The sequence below is a fragment of the Miniopterus natalensis genome, chromosome 17 (genome assembly GCF_054644295.1).
Source record: "Miniopterus natalensis isolate mMinNat1 chromosome 17, mMinNat1.hap1, whole genome shotgun sequence".
In the NCBI taxonomy this organism is placed as follows: domain Eukaryota; kingdom Metazoa; phylum Chordata; class Mammalia; order Chiroptera; family Miniopteridae; genus Miniopterus; species Miniopterus natalensis.
Genome location: NC_142097.1, coordinates 13,256,033 through 13,276,420, shown reverse-complemented (window position 1 = coordinate 13,276,420; position 20,388 = coordinate 13,256,033). Strand labels below are relative to the sequence as shown.

Genomic DNA, 20,388 nt, shown 5'->3' with positions numbered 1-20,388 from the left:
GGGAACCACTGTTGGGAGTGGAAAACAGTGAGGATGGGGACTTCTAAGTCATCCTGCAGGAGTCGCACTACAGAATTATGGCATCCTAAAAGAGGATTTTAGAATAACCACCTCTTCTGAACTCCCTCCCAGCTTACCCAGCTTGTCTGGATGTGGCCTCGGAGCCTGCTTCCTCTTTGCTACTTCCACGCCTTGCATTTCCAGCAGGAGTCCCTGCCGTTGTGTTTTGACTCGTCTCTTCTACATTGGCCTGACCCCTGGGATCCCCGGGTCCCAAAGAAACTCATTAGTAACAAACTTGGTGCTTGCCCCCCACTCCGCCTCCCTCCTGCACGTTTCTGAATAAACCGTGTCCAGAGAGATTCACCCCAAGTCTGGCCTTCTCGAGGAAGCTTTCCCTGACCATCACAGCCCATGCTAACATCGCCCTCCCCCATCTTCTGCGGTATCTGGCCTCCTACAACAGTTTTCAGAACCAAATACTGTAGCACTTGGTCACCACTGTTTCATGCTGTCCAATGGTTGCTTCTATATATACCAATCATCTCTCCTCACCCGGATGTAAGCCCCATGATAGCAAGCAATGTGTTGATCAATTCACCCAGGAAATGCTTGATCCATTAGTTCATTAATGCATTCCTTCAAGAAATATCTACCGAGTAACTACCCTGCGCAAGGCACTGAGCCGCATGCTGTGGGAAAACCATGGTGCGGTCGGTAGGTCCCTGCCCTCAGCTCACAGTCCAGCTGGCAGACGCGGCGACTAGATAAGCTACCACCAAGCATTACAAACGCTGTCAGAGAGGAAATGCAGGATGGGACGAGAGTACATATCAAGGACACCTAACCTCATGCAGCGGGCCAGACACTTTTTTCCATCCCACGAGAAGCTGTGACTTTATTAATAATAGAAACAGCACACGTTTCAAACCAAGCTGGGGCACTCTTTTGAAACACCACCAAGAGCTCCTCCTTTGTCAGATGGTGACATTGTTAACTTCCTAATAGCATTTACAGTCTCTTCCCTGCTCTTCAGAGCTCAGATGGTCTTTGCTCTGGACACATCTGCTCGTGACTTGACCAGCTCTAGGTCCCTAACTTCTGCTTCTGCGTCACCAGCCTCTTTGTCTTCACTCCGCTCTCGCCCAGCTGGAGCCTGTGTCTGAATGTCTGGGACCCGCTGCAGCTTGAACTGAGTCTCAGCAGCCGCCAGCGGTGCTCGCTGGGACAAATCCTCAGCCTTGGCTTCCCCAGAAGTTATATAGGCACCTGAAGCTCGGCTCTTGTAGACACCTGGTTTTGTGATGACAAAGAGAATATTCTTAGATTTCCGGATAGTGACGCTAGTAACCCCTGTAAGCTGTTTAAGACCCAGCCTGGACACAGCCTTCAGGCCTCCTTTGCACTCGGCTCTGTTCTGCTTTACTGCCTGGTTCTGCCTCGACTTCAGCTGCTGCCCCGGCTGGGCTCGTTGCACGGTGGCCTGTGCGGAATCTTGTTTCTCCGGCTCTGGCGCCGCTTCCTCGGTGTCAAGGTGTCAGAGTCGGTTCCGGACCCTGCCTGAGCCTGGGGCTGTGGCAGCTCCTGCTCTGCAGCAGGGCCTGTTTCTGCAGCGTCTTCTGCAGCGTCGCTGGGCATTTTGTGCAGGGCACGTGGAACCAAGAAGGCGGCAGGAGACCGAGTGAACGCGGGGCCCATGCCTGCTGTAGAAGGCAAAACACCCTCTTTTTTTATTTTTAATAAAGTTTAAGTGGAATCTGAGGAGTCTTGTAGGAAAGAAGGAAAGTGTCCAGAGAGAAGGAATAGCATATGGAAAAGCCGGAGGAGAGAGAGCTGGAGCTTTTCACACTGCTCAGGAAGCTGAGGCTGGTGTGCTGCTGGGGGGAGGGCAGGGGGTGCCCCCCGGGTCACTGGGAGAGGGGAAAGGTGAGTGATACAGTTCAGTGATCCCTCGGAAAGTTAAACAGCTCTCCCGTATCATGTTCAATCTTCCTCAGTCCAAGATCAAAAAGGAAATCTAGTTTGAGTTTCAGTGAGGTACTTCCATCTCCTTGCCTCTCTAAGAAAACCTTAATACACCCGCCGGCACCATCATCTCTGCTACTCTACATGTGTGTCAGATTAGCTCCTAGGCTCCAGCTCTTCCTTAGGTTGCAGTTGATCCCAGGCCATGGTTGACACTAACTCCTTTCACCACCCATTCCATGTTCTCCTTGGCCATCATCTCAGCTGGATGGGGTTCTTTACATAGTGATGTTATGCAAACCTTCATTTCTAGGGAATCTGCATCCTCATTGATTCTGCCTTTATTGTATTGTTACAGTTTTATTAACATGTATTATTAGACACGAGAATACTAAGTGACACCCAAGGAATATTCCAGAGTTTCAGACATGGTGCTCCCTGCTCCAGTTGTATAGGGCAACTCAGGTCCCCTTGGTAATCAATGACACCACCCTGGGCAGAAGAGCAATCCTGCTCTTTGTCTAGTGGTTCTCATAAGAACTGTGAAATGTCCAGGTGGTGGACTCAATTGCTGATTCAATGAGACCATTGTTATGAGCACTTCTCCCTTGAGAACTATATGAGACACTTCTTGTTCACCATTTTCAATTCTCTCAGCCTCATCTGTTATTTCAGCCACAGTTGCAGTAACCAACTCTGCACTTACTTCAACAAGCTTTAGAATATGTAACCTTGGGGGGTGTAGGGGCCGAGGAAAGGGGGAAAGGTGGGGTGGGGAATGGGGGATATTTGTGATAATGTCAACAATAATATGTTAAAAGCCCACAATAATATATATATGTATGTATGTATGTATGTATGTATGTATTTTCTAAATGAGCAAAGGTGTTGCTTTTTTTTCCTTTTTTTCTTTATTTTCCACCTGTAATACTTTCAACAATAAAGATTTAATTTAAAAAAATAATAAAATAGCCCAGCAGGGCATGGCTCAGTGGTTGAGCATGGACATAGGATCCAGGAGATCTTGGTTTGATTCCCGGCCAGGTCACATGCCCATGTTGTGGGCTCAATCCCCAGTCAGGGGCCTGCAGGAGGCAGCCAATCAATGACAACTCTCTCATCACTGATGTTTCTATCTCTCTCTCCCTCTCCCTTCCTCTCTGTGAAATCAATAAAGATATATTTTAAAATAATAATAATAATGATAATAATAATAAAATAAAAATTGGCAAAGGACTTCAACAGACACTGCTTTGAAGAAGACATACAAACGGCCAACAGATATACACAAAGATGCTTAACTTCACTAGCTAATAGGGAAATGCAAATCAAAACTCCAGTGAGATATTACCTCATACCTCTTAGAATGGCTGTTATCAACAAGACAAGAAATAAATGTTGGAGAGGCTGTAGAGGAAAAGGAACCTTCATTCACTGTTGGTGGAAATGTAACTGGTGCAGCCACCTTGGAAAATAGTGTGGAGGCTCCTCAAAATGTAAGAATAGAGCTACCACATGACTCATCAATCCCTCTTCTGGGTATCTACCCAAGAAAATTGAAAACATTTATTCACAAAGATATATGCACCCCTATGTTCATTGCAGCATAACTCACAATGGCCAAGACATGGAGACAGCTGAAGTGTCCTTTGATAGATGCTTGGATAAAGAAGATCTGGAGCAAGCATTCAAAGGAATATTACCTAGCCATAAGAAAAGATGAAACACAGCCATTTCTGGCAACATGGATGGATCTTGAGAATATCATGCTAAGCAAAATAAGACAGACACAAAAAGTCAAGAACCATGTGATTTCACTCATGTGTGGGGTATAAAACTGAAAGCAACAAATGAACAAACAAGAAAAACAAACAAAAACTCATAAACACAGAAAACATTGTGGTTTTTCCCAGAGGAAGAGGGTAGAGGTAGTAAAGGGTAAAGGAATTAAATACATAGTGATGGAAAAGATTTGACTTTGAGTGGTGAACACACAATGCAATATACAGATGCTGTATCATAGAACTGTACGCTTGAAACCTATGTAATTTTATCAAGCAATGTCACCCCAATAAATTTAATTTTTTTAGAAAAAGTTTTCTCCTTATGTTTTCTTTAAGGAGTTTTGCAGTTTCAGGTTTTGTCTTTAAGTCTTTGATCTATTTTGAGTTGATATTTTTGTGTGTGGTGAAAGATAGGGGTCCTGTTAAATTCAGTTTTGCCAGCGCTACTTGTTGAAGAGACTTTCCTTTCCCCATTGCATGTACTTGGCACCTTTGTCAAAGATCAGTTGATTGCATATACCTGCATGTATTTCTGGGATCTCTATTCTGTTCCGTTGTCTATATGTCCATCTCTATGCTAGTACGTTACAGTTTTAATGACTGCAGCTTTGTAATATACATGGTGGAGCAAAGGTAGGTTTACAGTTCTTCATATGGAAAATAATACAATAATTAATAAGCTATAATACAAGAATAAACTCTGTTTCACATACTCACAACTGTAGTCCTACTTTTGCCCAACCCAGTAGATTGAAATCAGGAAGTGTGATGCCTCTCGCTTTGTTTTCTTGCTCCAGAATTCTTTGGCTTTGTGAGGTCTAAGGTGGTTCCCCACAAATTTTAGAGATTTTTTTTTTTCTATTTCTGTTATAAAATGTGATTTGGATTTTGATAAAGATGGAAGTGAATCTATACATCACTTTGGACATTTTATGACACTAATGGACATTTTATGATACTAATTCTCCCAATACATGAACAAGTGATGTCTTTCCATTTATTTATGTATGCTTTAAATTCTTTCAGCTATATTTGATGGCTTTCATATACAAGTCTTTCACATCTTGGTTAAGTTTATTCCTAAATACTCACCCAAGGATATTTTTCCCATTTGTTTTTAGAAAAAGTAGAAAGGATGGAGGGAGGGAGAGACACACAGCAGGGGGGAGGGGTGGTTGAGAGAGAAACATGGATGTGGTTGCCTCCCAATTCACACCCTAACTGGGACCAGGGATGGAACCTGCAACCCAGGTACATATCCTTGACTGAAAGTCCAACCTGAGTCCCCTCAGTGCACAGTCAGATGCTCCAACCACTGAGAAACACCAAACAGGGTCCTAAGCACTATTTTGATGCTACTTCAAGCTTAAAAGCTTCTGTACAGCAAAGAAAACAACCAAGAGAGTGCAAAAGTATCCTGCATAATGGGAGACAATATTTTCAAACCATGTATCTGATCAGGAGTTAATATTCAAAATATATGAGGTTCTCCTACAACTCAATAGCAAAAGAAATAAATTATCTGACTTAAAAAAGGGAAAAGTACTTGAATATACCTTTCTCCAAAGAAGACATACAAAAGGCCCCCAGGTATATGAAAAAGGTGCTAAACATTACCAATTATCAGGGAAATAAGATATAACCTCACATCTGGTAGGATGGATGGATATTGTTTTTAAAAGATGAGTGTTGGAGAACATGTGGGGAAATGAGGGAACACTTACACAGTGTTGGTGGAAATGTAGGCTGCAGTCACTATGCAAAACAGTAGGACCTTCCCCCCAAATGAAAATAAAACTACCACATGGCCCAGTGATCCCTATTCTGGGATGAGTATATATCCAAAAAAATGAAATCACAGTCTCAAAGAGATACCTGCATTCCACGTTCACAATAACCAAGATATGGAACAACCTAAATGTCCATCCATAGGTAAATGAGTAAGAAAATGTGGCAGATGCAGACAGTGGAATATAATCCAGCCTTTAAAACAAACCTTGACATTTGTGACAACATGGATGAACTTAGAAGACATTATGTTAAGTTAAATAACACAGTTTCAGACAACAGATACTGCATGACTCCACCTATATGAGGTATCTAAAAATAATCAAACTCAGGAAAAGAGAGGTAAAATGTTGGTTATCAAGGACATAAATAAGAGGAAAATTAGAATTATTTAATAATAGGTTAAAAAAAAGTCTTTTGTTTTGTAAGATGAGTAACTTGAAAATATCTGCTGTACAATACAGTACTTATTGCTAATATCATAAAATTGTTCACTCTAAAATATGTTAAGAGGATAGACCTCATATTAGGCATTCTTAAAAATCAAAAAATAAGAAGACCCACAAAAGAAAACAAGGAAATTCTTGGAGGTGATGGATATGCTTAATACCTTTGTTGTGGTGCTATGTCATGGGTGCATGTATGTATCCAAATTCATTAAGATGTATACTTCAATGTGTGCAATTTTTATTAATTTTAACTCAATAAAGCTAAAAATGGAATATAAAACAAAGAGAAAACTTGGAGGAAATATAAAGAGTTCATTTTGCATATTAAGATTAAGTGTTCATAGAGCATTTAAAGTGAGGATGTCTACAATGAAGATGAAGATAAAAATTAAGCACTGGAGGAAGATCTAGACAGCAGATAGAGATGTGGAAGTAGGAATATGTGAGCAGATTAAAATTATGGGGTTAGATGCCATCACTTAGAGAAAGAACAAGGGGAAAAAAGGGACCCAAGTGGGAAACCTAGACAATGCCCTACATGTAGCTCACATTGACAATTGAATGCCTGTTCCCCTTATTTCAGAGGTGGAGGAATTGAGAAGAAAGTCTAAATTCAGATATACTGAGATATTAATAAGCTCAACACTCACCCACTCTATGACCCTGGCAAGTCATCAAAATCGCTTTTCAATTTTTCAAACAGTGATAAAATTCCAGAAAAAGGAGCAGAATTCCTCACAAGAGTCAATTAAAATCATGGATGTGAAATTTGTTAATAAATTCCAAAATACTAAGCAAGAGTGATTCGCCCTTAAACACTGAGACTGTTCACCATACAGACTCTGGCCTCCTTCCCCATACCCGAGCCTCAGGGGGAACGTTTAGGGCTCCAGGTGTGGGTGAGCTCCCAGGTGAAGACAAGCTGAACTATTGTAGCAAAGGAGATAGAAAGTCCATTTACATTAACCTCAGGTCAAAAGAAATGAAAATAAAACAGATGGCTAGAGGTTAAGAGACAGAATATTGTGAACACTTGCTGAGAAAAAGGTAAGTTAAGAATTTGTATTCAACAATAATAAGTCCAGTTTAGCAGAGGTAATCAAGAAAGTGAGAAGTCTGAATTTTATTCAATATTGACTTGGGAATACAAGTATTTTTAAAGCAGAGTTTTCATTAAAAGCACACACACATGATAAATTACTTCTTTAATAACTGGAGACACATAGATCAGTTCAAAGTTATCAAATGATGCTTCATCAGGGTCATTGGGATAATAAAGAAGAAGACTTGGCTAACAGGTCACTGAGATCCTCTTTCTGAGTTTTTGCACCTCCACTTAATGTCTTTCACTTATCATACAAGTGTTTAGAATGTAATTTCTTTTTTAAAAAAAATATCAAAACTAAAAAAAAGAAGTGTGGGTTAATATCTTCATATTAATATGAATATGTCTACCGGATAAAAAAAATATGCAAAAATACTAAGCTTTAGCATCATACAGAGAAGGAAGCTTTTTTCTTACAAAAGACTCTTGCCAGGGCTCCCTTCATGTCTCTGTTCCTCAGGCTGTAGATGAAGGGGTTCAGCATGGGTGTGACCACCATGTACATCAGAGCCATGACCGTCTCCTTCACAGTAGAATTATCAGCTGACGGGCATAAATAGAGACCAATAATTGTCCCATAGAACAGTGACACCACAGACAGGTGGGAGCCACAGGTGGAGAAGGCCTTGTGGATGCCTCTAGCAGAAGGGACTTTGAGGATGGAAGACACAATTCGCACATAAGACGTGATGATGAGAAGGAACGGAATGACCAGAATAAGCCCTCCCATGATAAATATCACCAAGTCATTAACCCGAGTGTCGGAGCAGGACAGCTTCAGCAGAGCAGACATGTCACAGAAAAAGTGGGGGATCTTGTTATCACCACAAAAACGCAACCTGGCCATGAGCAGAGTGTGCAACATGGCATGGAACGTGGTCAGCACCCAGGACAGCGCCACCAGGGACAGACAGAGCTTGGGGCTCATGATGGTGCTGTAGTGCAGGGGGAAGCAGATGGCCACGTAGCGGTCATAGGCCATGGCCACCAGGAGGAAGCTCTCCAGGTCTCCAAAGAACAAGAAGTACATCTGGGTGAGGCAGCCTGCATAGGGGATGGATGGGTCCTGGCTCTGCATGTTGTGCAGCAACTTGGGCACTGTGACCGAGGAAAAGCAGAGGTCAGAGAAAGACAAATTGCTGAGAAACAAATACATGGGCGTGTGGAGGTGGGAGTCCAGTTGAATGAGCATGATGATGATGAGGTTCCCCAGGATGGTGGTAACATACATGGCCAGGAACAGGGCATAGAACAGGTTTTTCTTCTCTAGCTCAATGGGCAGGCCCAGAAGAAGGAACTCTGTGATGGCAGTTTGATTCCTTCCTGCCATATACATCTTCAGTGCCTTTAAGAAGAAATATTAGTGCCTATTGAAACCTGAATTTAAACATATTTTATACTATATGGCTTGTTAGCCAATCTGCCAAAATACATTATATCACTTTCATCACAATAATTATGCTCTCTGTAATCAGAATCTTTAATATGGAAAAGGCCTTATTTTCTTCAGTTCTCTTTAGCAACTAACAATATTGCAGCCTTTCTAAAACACTTTTATCTATTTGCTTCTGACACAAAAGTTATCACTTTTCCTCATACCCACTGGCCAGAAAACCTCGGTAAATGTAATTGGCTCCTGCTCTGCCAATATCTTACATGTTGAGGTTCCAGGGCTTTTTTAAAACATTGTTCTCTTCTAATTCCACATATAACACCAAAAAAAACAAACAAACAAACAAAAAAAAACGCTCAACAATTCCAAAGGCTTCAACTACTGTTTAAAATTTCATTGTAGGTGACTCTCTAACTTATAAAACTGTTTACCCAGTTGCTTAATGATTGTCTTTCCTTGCGTGTCTCACACCCATTTTAAACTAAGCAGATTCATGATCTCGCTCTGCCCCTCTCCCAGTCTCCTCCTCTAATTTCCCATATCTCAGTAAAGGACTTCGAGGTTCTCCAGTCAGAAACCTGAGCATTTTCATTCATTCATTGCTTACTCTCATCAACATACACAGTCTGTCAGCAAGTCCTATGGGTTTTCTGTTTCTCATCAACTCCTTATCTCAACTTTCACTACCCTAGACCAGAGTGACATTGTATCTTGTCTGTACATTGAAAGAGCCTCTTAATTCACCTCCTTGTTTCCATGCTTGAACGCACTTTCCTTTGATGTCCTTCTTTGACACTGTGCAACTCTAAAATGAAAAATAGATCATCCTTCTTCCTGAAGTCTTCATGGATTCTCATTGCTCTGAATGCAGGAAAAACTCCTTTCAAAAAAAAAAAAAAAAAATCCTTCCACCCTGGCAGGTTAGCTCAGTTGGTTAGAGTGTTGTCCCAATATGCCAAGGTTGAGGGGTTTGATCCCTGGTCAGTGCACATACAAGAATCAACCAATGAGTGCATAAATTAGTGGGACAAAAAATTGATCTCTCTCTCTCTCTCTCTCTCTCTCTCTCTCCTTCCTTCCCTTCCCTCCCTCTCATCCTTTCTCTCTCTCTAAAAATCAATAAATAAAAATTATTTAAAATTCCTTCCAAGTGGGCTTCATGATCTGACACTTGCTTACCTCCACAGCTTCTTCTGGCTCCCCGGTAACGCTCCCACTTCTCTCTCCAGCAATGCAGGACTAACATGTCACAATTTGCTGCCTTCAGCTTTTCTCACTTGCTGTTTCCCTTGCCTCGCACCTTACTCCTCTGCTCCTTCACCGGGCTTGCCCCTACTTATTTCCTCTCCCCCAGGCCAGATGAGAACCCCCTGCTATGTTTCCAAAGCATCCTGTGCTTGGTACCACAGCACTCAGGCCCATTGGGATTATTTGTTGATAGCTGTCTTCCCTACTGGATTGCAAACCCCAAACGAAAGAGGCCATGACTGCTCAGGACTGCACCTGGCACAGCGCCTCAGTGTCGCTGGTGTGTCATAAATATTTATTGGTTGTGCTTCAGGCTGAGGCATGCATTCCTCCAACTTTAAAGGCAACAGAAGTCCTTTCAAGTAAGAGTCACTACTCCTACTAAATTTTCCCAGAACAAGAACTCACTGGCCTCAACCCTTTAGCACTAACCATGACACTTTATTACAGAATTTGAGGAAGTAATTTTGGGCCCATGGCAAATGTTGGGGCACCTCAGATTCACTACTTTTGTCACCAATACAGATGACAATAGAGGCATATAGCTATGTAGATAGGCAGGTAGATAAATAGGTAGATGGGTAGATGATAGATAGATGATAGATTAGATAGATAGATAGATAGATAGATAGATAGATAGATAGATAGATAGATAGATAGATATAATCTACTGGTTCTATTTCTCTGGAGAACTCTAAGAAACCTTAGTGTGCCTCAAAGTAGTCAAAGAAAGCACAGAAAAAGCACTAAGAGATGTGGGGAGCCCCTTCAATAGGACAGAACTGAGCCCAGTTCCTGGGATTTTCACCCCCTGATGCTGTCCGATCAGCCCACATGAACAGTCTTTACACTTGGACACTATGCACTAACAATCCAGTGGAGAAAAACATCCAGGGAAAATCACACACCTGGTTTCTCTGAATTTTGTTTCCCAGGTAAATGAATGGGACCTGGCTCTTGTGACAATCGCATGACTGGAGATGACAAACAGGAGACACAACTTGCAGTTGCTACCACTGATGATGCATAAGCCTCTCATCTTCTTCACCCTTTAAGTCAGTAGTTCTCAGCTTGGGTTGCATATAAACATCACCTAGGGCAGTGCTTCTGAAGTTAATGTCCATGCAAATCACCCAGGAGTTCTAGTAAAACACTGATTCTGATTCAGTAAGAAAGCAGCTACTTTTAATTCAGCTCACAGTTAATACCAATGTTATTGTCCAGGGACTACACAATGAGTTGCAAGGATATATGATGCTTTTAAAAATGAGGTTTACTGGGGCCCTCAGATAAATTAACCACAACCTCTGAGAGGAGGCCTGTGTAAAGATTATAAAGTTCCCAAATAAAGCAAGGGCTCAGAACTATTGTATTAAAGTCTACTTCAAAAGCTGTAATTATATTATAATTACACAATCTTGTGGGATAACTTACACAATAGATAATATGTAAGAATGCTATCATTAATCAAAATATTGCATTGATGCATATTAATCAAAATATTTCTAGAAGCTGGGAAAGTCTTGGGAGACTTGGAGAAGAGGAGGGTTATTATATCTTAAAACTCCCCTTCAGAACATCACACAACTTGAGAAATTAAGTCCCTCTGGTTAGAAGGACCCTAAGAGACCAGCTCATTTATCTTCTGCCCAACTTACCCAGTCTATCTGAGGGTGATTCCAAGACCCTGGCCGGAGATCCTGCTCCCGATTATTAACTAAGATATGGGAAGTAACAGCCTCTGTAGTTGTCACTGCAACATCCCTTCTCACATCTCCCATTGTGCACATCCTTGGGTCTAGGAAACCTTGGATCCCAAAGGTGTATATATCCTGGAGGAATTCATTAAAGGCAAACTAATTACCCAGGAACTCTCAGGACAATTCTCTTGAAGTGTTAAGGAAGTGACTTACTACAGTCACTGATCACACCTGACTATACCTGGGGGGGGGGTGGAATAGAGAGAAGTTCAGGTATGGATGCTTAAACACTACCTGTTTAGGGAAGGGACAGTAATCCTGTGGGCCTGGAATCTGTATTTTCAGAGGTGAAAGAAGATGGTTGGAGAAGCCACAAAAACTAGCAGGGACCAGAGTGTTAAAGTGTAGGAGGTTTTATCTGGTGGGCAGTTAGAAGCAATGGGTGTTCTTTGAGCAAAATGCCATGAAAGACACACATTTTGGAAAGATTCTCAGGGTGGTAGAATCTCTCAGTACAACCCAATGTCCCATAAATATACCCAAGGGGAGAGATACATCTACAGCTAACAAGGATTAGATCTCTATGGCCCAGCCATACGCAGGTATATGGAAAAGACTGGAATAAGCGAAAAGATAAGCTCTCTCATATCATGTCCAAACTTTCTCAGCCCAAGATTAAAGAGGAAATCTGGTTTGAGTTTCAGTGAGGTACTTCCATCTCCTTGCCTCTCTAAGAAAACCTTAATACACCCACAGGCACCATCATCTCTGCTACTCTACATGTGTGTCAGATTAGCTCCTAGTGCCCAGCTCTTCCTTAGGTTGCAGTTGATCCCAGACCATGGTTGACACTAACTCCTTTCAGCACCCGTTCCATGTTCTCCTTGGCCATCACCTCAGCTGGATGGGGTTCTTTACATAGTGATGTTATGCAAACCTTCATTTCTAGGGAATCCGTATCCTCATTGATTCTGCCTTTATTGTATTGCTACAGTTTTATTAACATTTATTATTAGACATGACAACACTAAGCTGTAACAAAAGAATTCTTCAGAATTTCAGACATGATCCTCTCTGAGCCAGTTGTGTAGAGCATCCTAGTTTCCCCTGGTAATCAATATCACCACCCCAGGCAGAATGGCAACCCTGCCCTTTGTCAATCGGTTCACATAAGAACTGCAGAATGGCCCGGCAGCCATGGCCCAGGGGTTGAGCATCGACCTACGATCAAAGAAACCGAGGTTCGATTCCCCGTCAAGCACATGCCTGGGTTGTGGGCTCGATCCCCAGGAGTGAGCGTGCAGGAGGCAGCCCGATCGATGACTCTCATCATTGATGTTTCTATGTCTCTCTCTTCCTCTCCCTTCCTCTCTCTGAAATCAATAAAAATATATTTTTTAAAAAACCAAACTGCAACACGTGCAGGTGGAAGGCTCAACTTCTGATTCATGAAACCATTGTTGCCTCCCGTGGGAGGAGCACTCCTGAGACGCTGCTTGTGCACTATTCTCAATTCTTCAGCCTCACCTCTTGACCCGGTCACAGCTGCAGTAACCAACTTTGCACTGCCAGCGTCTTTAATAGATGTGACCTAACAGTACGTTGTCTCAATTCTGCTCCACACACTCCTCTGTTCCTGCTCTCGGCCTTCCCTAACGCCACGAAACAAGATTCAGGGAAAAGTTTTCTCAGTATTCATGCTAATATTTAGGTACGTGATCCTTTGTTGTACAGTGTGAGTTCTGGATTGAGGATTCTTTTGCATAGGGACTCCAATTTTTCAAGCACTGATAGTTGAAAAGGCTGTTTTCCACCAAATTGTCTTTGTACCTTTGTCAAAATCAATTGATGACACATAAGTGAATGCATTTCTGGGCTCTCTATGCCATTCTATGCTCTCTATACTGATCTATATCTCTATTTTTTCTGTGATACAGCACTTTCTGATTATATTTATTAAGAGTGAGTCTGAGACCAGGCACCATTAGTCATCCTGTTTTGTTCTTCACTTCCAAAGCCAAATTTGCTCTTGTAGTTTTTGCCTTTACGCAGTCTTGTGGGAACACATTCATACAATAGATAGTATGTATGAATGCTGTTGTTAATCAAAATATTGCATTGGTGAATATTAATCAAAATATTTCTAGAAGTTGGGGAGATCTTGGGAGGCTGAGTGGTGGGGAAGAGGAGTGTTACACAAACCTTTAAATGGTACTTTAAAGTGTTTCTTCTGAGGTGGGTCCTAGATGGCGGCATAGGTTGTTGAACTCGCCCCTCCCGTGAACACACTAAATATACACCTACATGTAGAGCAAGTCCCCCTGAGAGACATCTGAGGGCTGACTGACCCGGCTTCTGTACAACAAACAAGAGATGAGTGTGCTTAAAGGTTAGGGAAGGGCAGAAGCTCTCCCGGATACGTGCCAGTGAGCACCATCCTTTACACCCTCTCCACCGCCCACCGAGGAGAAGAGAGGGGAGGGGAGGGGAGGGGAGGGGAGGGGAGGGGAGAGGGAAGGGGAGGGGAAGGGGAGGGAGGGGAGGGGAGGGAGGGGGGAGGGGGGGAGGAGGGGAGGGGAGGGGAGGGAGGAGGGGAGGGGAGGGAGGAGGGGAGGGGAGGGAGGAGGGGAGGGGGAGGGGAGGGGAGGGAGAGGGGAGGGGAGAGGGGAGGGGAGGGGAGGAGGGGAGGGGAGAGGGGAGGGAGAGGGAGAGGAGAGGAGAGGGAGAGGAGAGGAGAGGAGAGGAGAGGAGAGGAGAGGAGAGGAAGAGGAAGAAGAGGAAGAGGGAAGGGAAGGGAAGGGAAGGGAAGGGAAGGGAAGGGAAGGGAAGGGAAGGGAAGGGAAGGGAAGGGAAGGGAAGGGAAGGGAAGGGAAGGGAAGGGAAGGGAAGGGAAGGGAAGGGAAGGGAAGGGAAGGGAAGGGAAGGGAAGGGAAGGGAAGGGAAGGGAAGGAAGAGGAAAGGAAAGGAAAGGAAAGGAAAGGAAAGGAAAGGAAAGGAAAGGAAAGGAAAGGAAAGGAAAGGAAAGGACTGTGTTGGATATCTAGGAGGTCCTTTGGGATACCACTTAGTAAAAGTTCATAAAAACCATAACAAGTCAATAAAGGCAATAACAACGATGATGCAGGCGCCCAAGGAATGAAAGCTGAATGTAAATAACCCCACCGAGCTGAGCTGGTGGCAAAGGGATCATGGAATAGGTATGGAAGAAGGTGGTAGTGTTCGCTACGGCTTGTGGTCAACTGCAGGGCGAGAAAAAGCTGGAAACCAGGAGGAAATCCGATACATCTGGAGGGCTGTAGAGATAAAGGTGGTGGCGGGGTGCCGTTAAGGTTTTCCTAGAGAGGTAAGAAGCTAGATGGGCCTTCAAGGAATGCAAGTCTGGGTTTCTTTTCTATCTTGGCCTGAGGAAGACTGAACACGACCGGGGAGAGTGTATCTTTCCTTTTATTTTTGTCCTGTCCGTATGTCTGCTTACGGTTATGTCATAGACGTCAAATCCTTGTTAGCTGCAGGCTTCTCTCTCTCCTGAGGTATGCTTATGGGGAACTGGGCTACAGTGAGAGATTCTGACACCCTGAGAGTCTTTCCAAAATATGTGTCTTTTGTGCCCTGATGGCTTTTTGTGCCCTGATGGCTTTTTGTTGCCCAGAAGATAAAGTCTAAACTCCTACACTTGAAGATATTTTAGGATATTCACAGTCTGGTCCCTGTTAGTTTTTATGGCTTCCTCAACCATCCTATTTCACCTCCCAAAATGTGAGCCCCAGCCCCACAGGACTACTGCCCATTAAACAGATAGTGTTGAAGCCTCTGTACGTGAGCTCCTCTCCACCTTCGCCTTCCCCCAAAGTAGAGTCAGGCGTGGTCAGTGACTACAACCAGTCACTGTTCCAGGACTCTGAGGGCATTGTCCCAGGGCAGTCCTGGGTGATTAATTCGTCTTTAATGAGTTCCTCCAGGAACCAGCCTCCTCCGGGATCCAGGGCCCCTTCGGGCCGCAGGTGTATAGAATGGGAGATGTGAGAAGGGACGTTGTAGACACAGGTGACGACTACAGAGGCTGTTACTTCACATGCCTCAGTCAATAAAGGGGGCAGGATCTCAGGCCAGGGTCCTGGGATCACCCTCCAACAGACTGGGTAAGTTGGGCAGAAGATAAATGAGCTGGTCTCTTAGGGTCCTCACAGGAGGGTCTCATGTGCTGTCCTGCAGGATAGTTTTCCAGGTATAACCCTCTTCTCTACCTCTCAGCCTCCCAAGATTTCTTCCCATTCTATAAATATTTTGACCGATGCTCACCGGCTTTAAGGATAGCATTCCTAAGTGTGACCGTGTGATGCATCTCTGAACGATTGTATCATTTCAGCAGAAGGCATCTGTGTGAGGCAGGCATTCGCTACAGAGGCTCTTAACCCTTGACTACATATTTGAATTACATAAGAAGCTTTAAAATCGTTTGGATGGGCTCTCCCTCCCCAGAGATTCTGATTACAGTTATTGGGGGAGGGCGCCGTGATCTGTATTTTAAAATGTGTTGCATGTTCTTATGACTCAAAGTGCCGTGCACAGACCAGCAGAGTGGGCATTACCAAATGTAAACTTTGTGCTTATAGAATGGAGAATTTTAGGCACCACCACAGACCCACTAAACCAAAATCAGCATTTAACAGGGTCCCCAGGTGGTTCACAAGTAAATTAAATTTTTAGAAGCACTGCCCTTTGTGAGTCTTATGTGCAGTCCAGACTGAGAGCTACTGATTCTCCAGGTTAAGAAGATGAGGCACCATTGACTCAGCAGTCAAAGCTCATAAGCCTCATCAGTGGCAGCATCTGCAATTGCTGGCTCTCCGGTTTGTGATTCCTGGTGACACTCTTGACACCAGAGATGGGCCCCACTTGTTTCCCAGGGAAGAAAAATTCTGAGAAATTAGGCGTATGAAACTTCACTTGATGCTTTTCTCTATTGCAAAACTAACACATTGTGTCCACGTGTAAAAGAAAAATTATTAATGTGGGTCAATTAAACAGCACCAGCAGGATGGAGATCCTGGCAGCTGCACTGGGTTATGCTTCGTTAGGGAAGGAACTTCCCATGTCCCTCGGTGCTCCTCCTCAGCTTTCTTCGTGAGCTCTGGGGCACACCGAGGTGTGCCTATCTGGAGAAGAACCAGAGGTCTCAAGGGTAGAAATTATCTTTATTCCTTCCTTTTCTCCCCCGATGACTAAACCTCTCCATGAGGTTTACAGCAGTATCAGCATATGCCATGGATATAAACACAAGCAGAGAGTGACAGTGTGGGTGTATATACTGGGCTGTTCATTTACGATAAAGCGTAGTGTGGTTGAGGTTGTCTAATGTTTTCTAGAGGCCCAAGGTCACACCCGGGAGTTCTCTAATAAAGTGTCAAAAACTAGTAAGTTCTCGTTCTGAGAGGATTTAGCAGAAGTAGATATTCTAACTTAACAGGAGTCTGCTGTCTTTAAGTTGGAGGAATGCATGTCTCATCCTGAACCACAGCCAATAAATATTTATGAAACACCAGCTACGTCGAGGCGCTGTGCCAGGTGCTGGCCCTGCTGCAGTCATGGCCTTTCCTGCATGGAGTTTACCATCCAGTAGGGAAGACAGCTATCAGCAAAAAATCCCAGTTATGACTGAGTGCTGTGGGGACAAGCACAGGGTGCTGTGGAAACATAGCAGCAGGTCCTCACCTGGTCTGGGGAGACAAGAGAGGATTAGGACTTGAGCCTGGGTTTCTTTTACTAAGATGTGAGACTTGGAGGAGTGCATCGGGAGAGGGGCATGTGGGATTATGAGTTTCACTTGGGATCTGTGTTGTTTTTTTTACTTTATCTTTATTGTTGAAAATGTTACAGATGTCCCCTTTTTTCCCCCTTGACCCCTCCACCCTACATCCACTCCCCACCCCGGGTCTTCACCACACTATTGTCTCTGTCCACGGGTTATGCATATATGCATGTAATTCTTTGGTTAATCTCTCCCCACTCACCCACCCCGCCTTCCCTCTGAGATTTGTCAGTCTGTTCCATGTTTCTATGTCACTGGATCTATTTTGTTCATCAGTTTATTATGTTCTTTAGATTCCACATATAAGTGAGGTCATGTGATATTTGTTGAGCTGAAGGTGCCTGTGATGGGGAGATAATCACTAAGCCATTGATGATGCAGTTCGGAAGGTGATTGAGTTTACCAATGAGATTTATATGGTAATTGATGCCATGCAGATATGCAAGCTCTTTAGGGCTGTATATGGAGAATTATAAGAGAATACTGTTTAAGAAAAAGCCCAAGGAAACACCAATATATAGACATTTACACAATGGAATGCTACATGGCTATAAAAAAGAAGGAGCTCTTACCCTTTGCAACAGCATGGATGGACCTGGAGATTATAATGCTAAGCAAAATAAGCCAGGCAGAGACAAATACCATATGATCTTACTTATATGTGGAATCTAATGGAGAAAAAACAAACTGATGAACAAAATAGAACCAGAGGTATGGTTGCATGTCAGAGGGGAGGGGTTGGGGTGGGGAGACAGGGTGAAAGAAAGTGAAGAGAGTAGCCAAAGGAAATACGTGCATAGCCTACAGTGACAGACAACAGTGTGGTGATGACCACAGGGAAGGGGGAGCAAGGGCTGGGGGGAGGTGGGCAAAGGGGGAGAAATGTGGGACATCTGTAATAGAGTCAACAATAAAAAAATGTTTAAAAAAAAACTGAGTACCAGCTAATGTTCTCAGCAGGAAAAAAAAAAAGACTGTTAGAGAAGAAAATAATGACAGTTACTGAGAATAAATGCCAAGAAAAGTATCCAGAAAACCCAATGAGAGTGTTTTAGAAGGAGGGAAGAGTCAATATTGTTACATGCTAATTAATAAAAAATGAGAAAATAAGCTTGAAAAGTGGCTTGGATTTGGTTGATATGCTATATTTGTGGTAACAGAGGCTGTTGTTACAAATAATGAGAATGAAATCAATTATTGCAGGACTAACAGATCATGTATCATAGAAATATGTTCATTTCCATTCAGGTTATTAATGGACAGTTATTTTTTCCTAAAGATACTGGACACAAAACATGACAGGAAGAAATCAAACAATCATCTCATACTTCTTCCTCCAGGGCCTGCCAATTGAGCCGGAGCGGCGAAACCTAGTCTATGCCCTGTTCCTGGCCATGTATCTTACCACCATCCTGGGGAATCTTCTCATAATTTTCCTGATTCGCCTGGACTCTCACCTCCACACGCCCATGTATTTGTTTCTCAGCAATTTGTCTTTCTCTGACCTCTGCTTCTCTTCGGTGACCATTCCCAAATTGCTGCACAACATGCAGAGCCAGGACCCATCCATCCGCTATGCAGGCTGCCTCACCCAGATGTACTTCTTCCTGTTTTTTGCAGACCTGGAGAGCTTCCTCCTGGTGGCCATGGCCTATGACCGCTACGTGGCCATCTGCTTCCCCCTGCACTACACCACCATCATGAGCCCCAAGCTCTGTCTGTCCCTGGTGGCGCTGTCCTGGGTGCTGACCACGTTCCATGCCATGTTGCACACTCTGCTCATGGCCAGGTTGTGTTTTTGTGCCGAAAACAAGATCCCCCACTTTTTCTGTGACATGTCTGCTCTGCTGAAGCTGTCCTGCTCGGACACTCGGGTTAATGACTTGGTGATATTTATCATGGGAGGGCTTATTCTGGCCATTCCGTTCCTACTCATCATCACGTCTTATGTGCGAATCATGTCTTCCATCCTCAAAGTCCCTTCTGCTAGAGGCATCCACAAGGCCTTCTCCACCTGTGGCTCCCACCTGTCTGTGGTGTCACTGTTCTATGGGCCGGTTATTGGTCTCTATTTATGCCCGTCAGCTGATAATTCTACTGTGAAGGAGACGGTCATGGCTCTGATGTACATGGTGGTCACACCCATGCTGAACCCCTTCATCTACAGCCTGAGGAACAGAGACATGAAGGGAGCCCTGGCAAGAGTCTTTTGTAAGAAGAAAATTTCCTTCTCTGTATGATGGTAAAGCTTGGATTTTTATTTATTAAATTTATTTGGGTGACATTGGTTAATCAGATTTTATAGGTTTCAAGTGTACATTTCTATGATACATGACAAAAGACGAAATGTTGCCAACAACATGGATGGATCTTGAGAATATCATGCTAATCAAAGTCAGTCAGAAATAGTTCAGAACCATATGATTTCACTCATATGTGGGATATAAAAGTGAAAGCAACAAATGAACAAACAAGAAAAATAAACAAAAACTCATAGACACAGACAACAGTATGGTGGTTACCTGAGGGAAGAGGGATGCAATGTAGTGAAGGGTAAAGGGGGCCAAATACATGGTGTCCAGCAGGGGTTTTTTAAAACAGACTTTGAGGAGACATCTATAAGAATCCCTAAGAAATCAATCAAAAATGTTTAAAATAAACTCAGGCTTGTACGTTTGATTTTATAACAAACATGGGTATTTCAAATCAATATGAAAATGAGGTACTATTCAAGAGATGGTGTTGAAATAATTAGCCACGTACTTGGGAAATAAAAATGAACCTCTATGTTTGCAGCCTACATAAAGGCAACTTCTAAACAGATATATAAAAAGCTAAATATATAAAATAGGAATTCCCACCATTATGTGTGTTAATTTATGAAAATAAAAAATATTTGAAACCTTTAAATATACATAAAAACCTTAGCAGAAAATTAAACTCTAACTTTATTTTTCTCTAAATGCTTCCCAGTGGTCCCAGTATCCCAGAACCGTTTCTCTTCCTCTGATTTCAGATGCTACCTTTATCACTAAGTTCTCTATATACTTGAGTCTATTTTTCTGCTTTAAATTCTGCTCCATCAACCTGCCTATTCATGAGCCAGTACCATATTTTGCATGAATAAATATGCTTCATACATGCTGG

The 20,388-nt window shown here is 43.2% G+C and overlaps 2 protein-coding genes and 1 pseudogene across 2 annotated transcripts; 1 reads left to right on the top strand and 2 right to left on the bottom strand.

Annotated features, from left to right (window-relative positions):
• Positions 1-1,039: 1,039 nt before the first annotated feature.
• Positions 1,040-1,698, bottom strand: LOC107527974 (nascent polypeptide-associated complex subunit alpha pseudogene; annotated as a pseudogene).
• Positions 1,699-7,479: 5,781 nt separating this feature from the next.
• Positions 7,480-8,427, bottom strand: LOC107527996 (olfactory receptor-like protein DTMT). Its single transcript, XM_016200897.2, has one exon. The coding sequence runs from the start codon at positions 8,425-8,427 to the stop codon at positions 7,480-7,482; it is 948 nt and encodes a 315-aa protein (XP_016056383.2).
• A 10,079-nt stretch (positions 8,428-18,506) lies between these two features.
• On the top strand, positions 18,507-19,481 carry LOC107527997 (olfactory receptor-like protein DTMT). Its single transcript, XM_016200898.2, has one exon. The coding sequence runs from the start codon at positions 18,537-18,539 to the stop codon at positions 19,479-19,481; it is 945 nt and encodes a 314-aa protein (XP_016056384.1). The 5' UTR covers positions 18,507-18,536.
• Positions 19,482-20,388: the final 907 nt, after the last annotated feature.

Excerpts from the sequence above, each read along its gene's own strand:
- LOC107527996 (XM_016200897.2), bottom strand. The coding sequence starts at position 8,427 with ATGTATATGGCAGGAAGGAATCAAACTGCCATCACAGAGTTCCTTCTT.
- LOC107527997 (XM_016200898.2), top strand. The coding sequence starts at position 18,537 with ATGACAGGAAGAAATCAAACAATCATCTCATACTTCTTCCTCCAGGGC.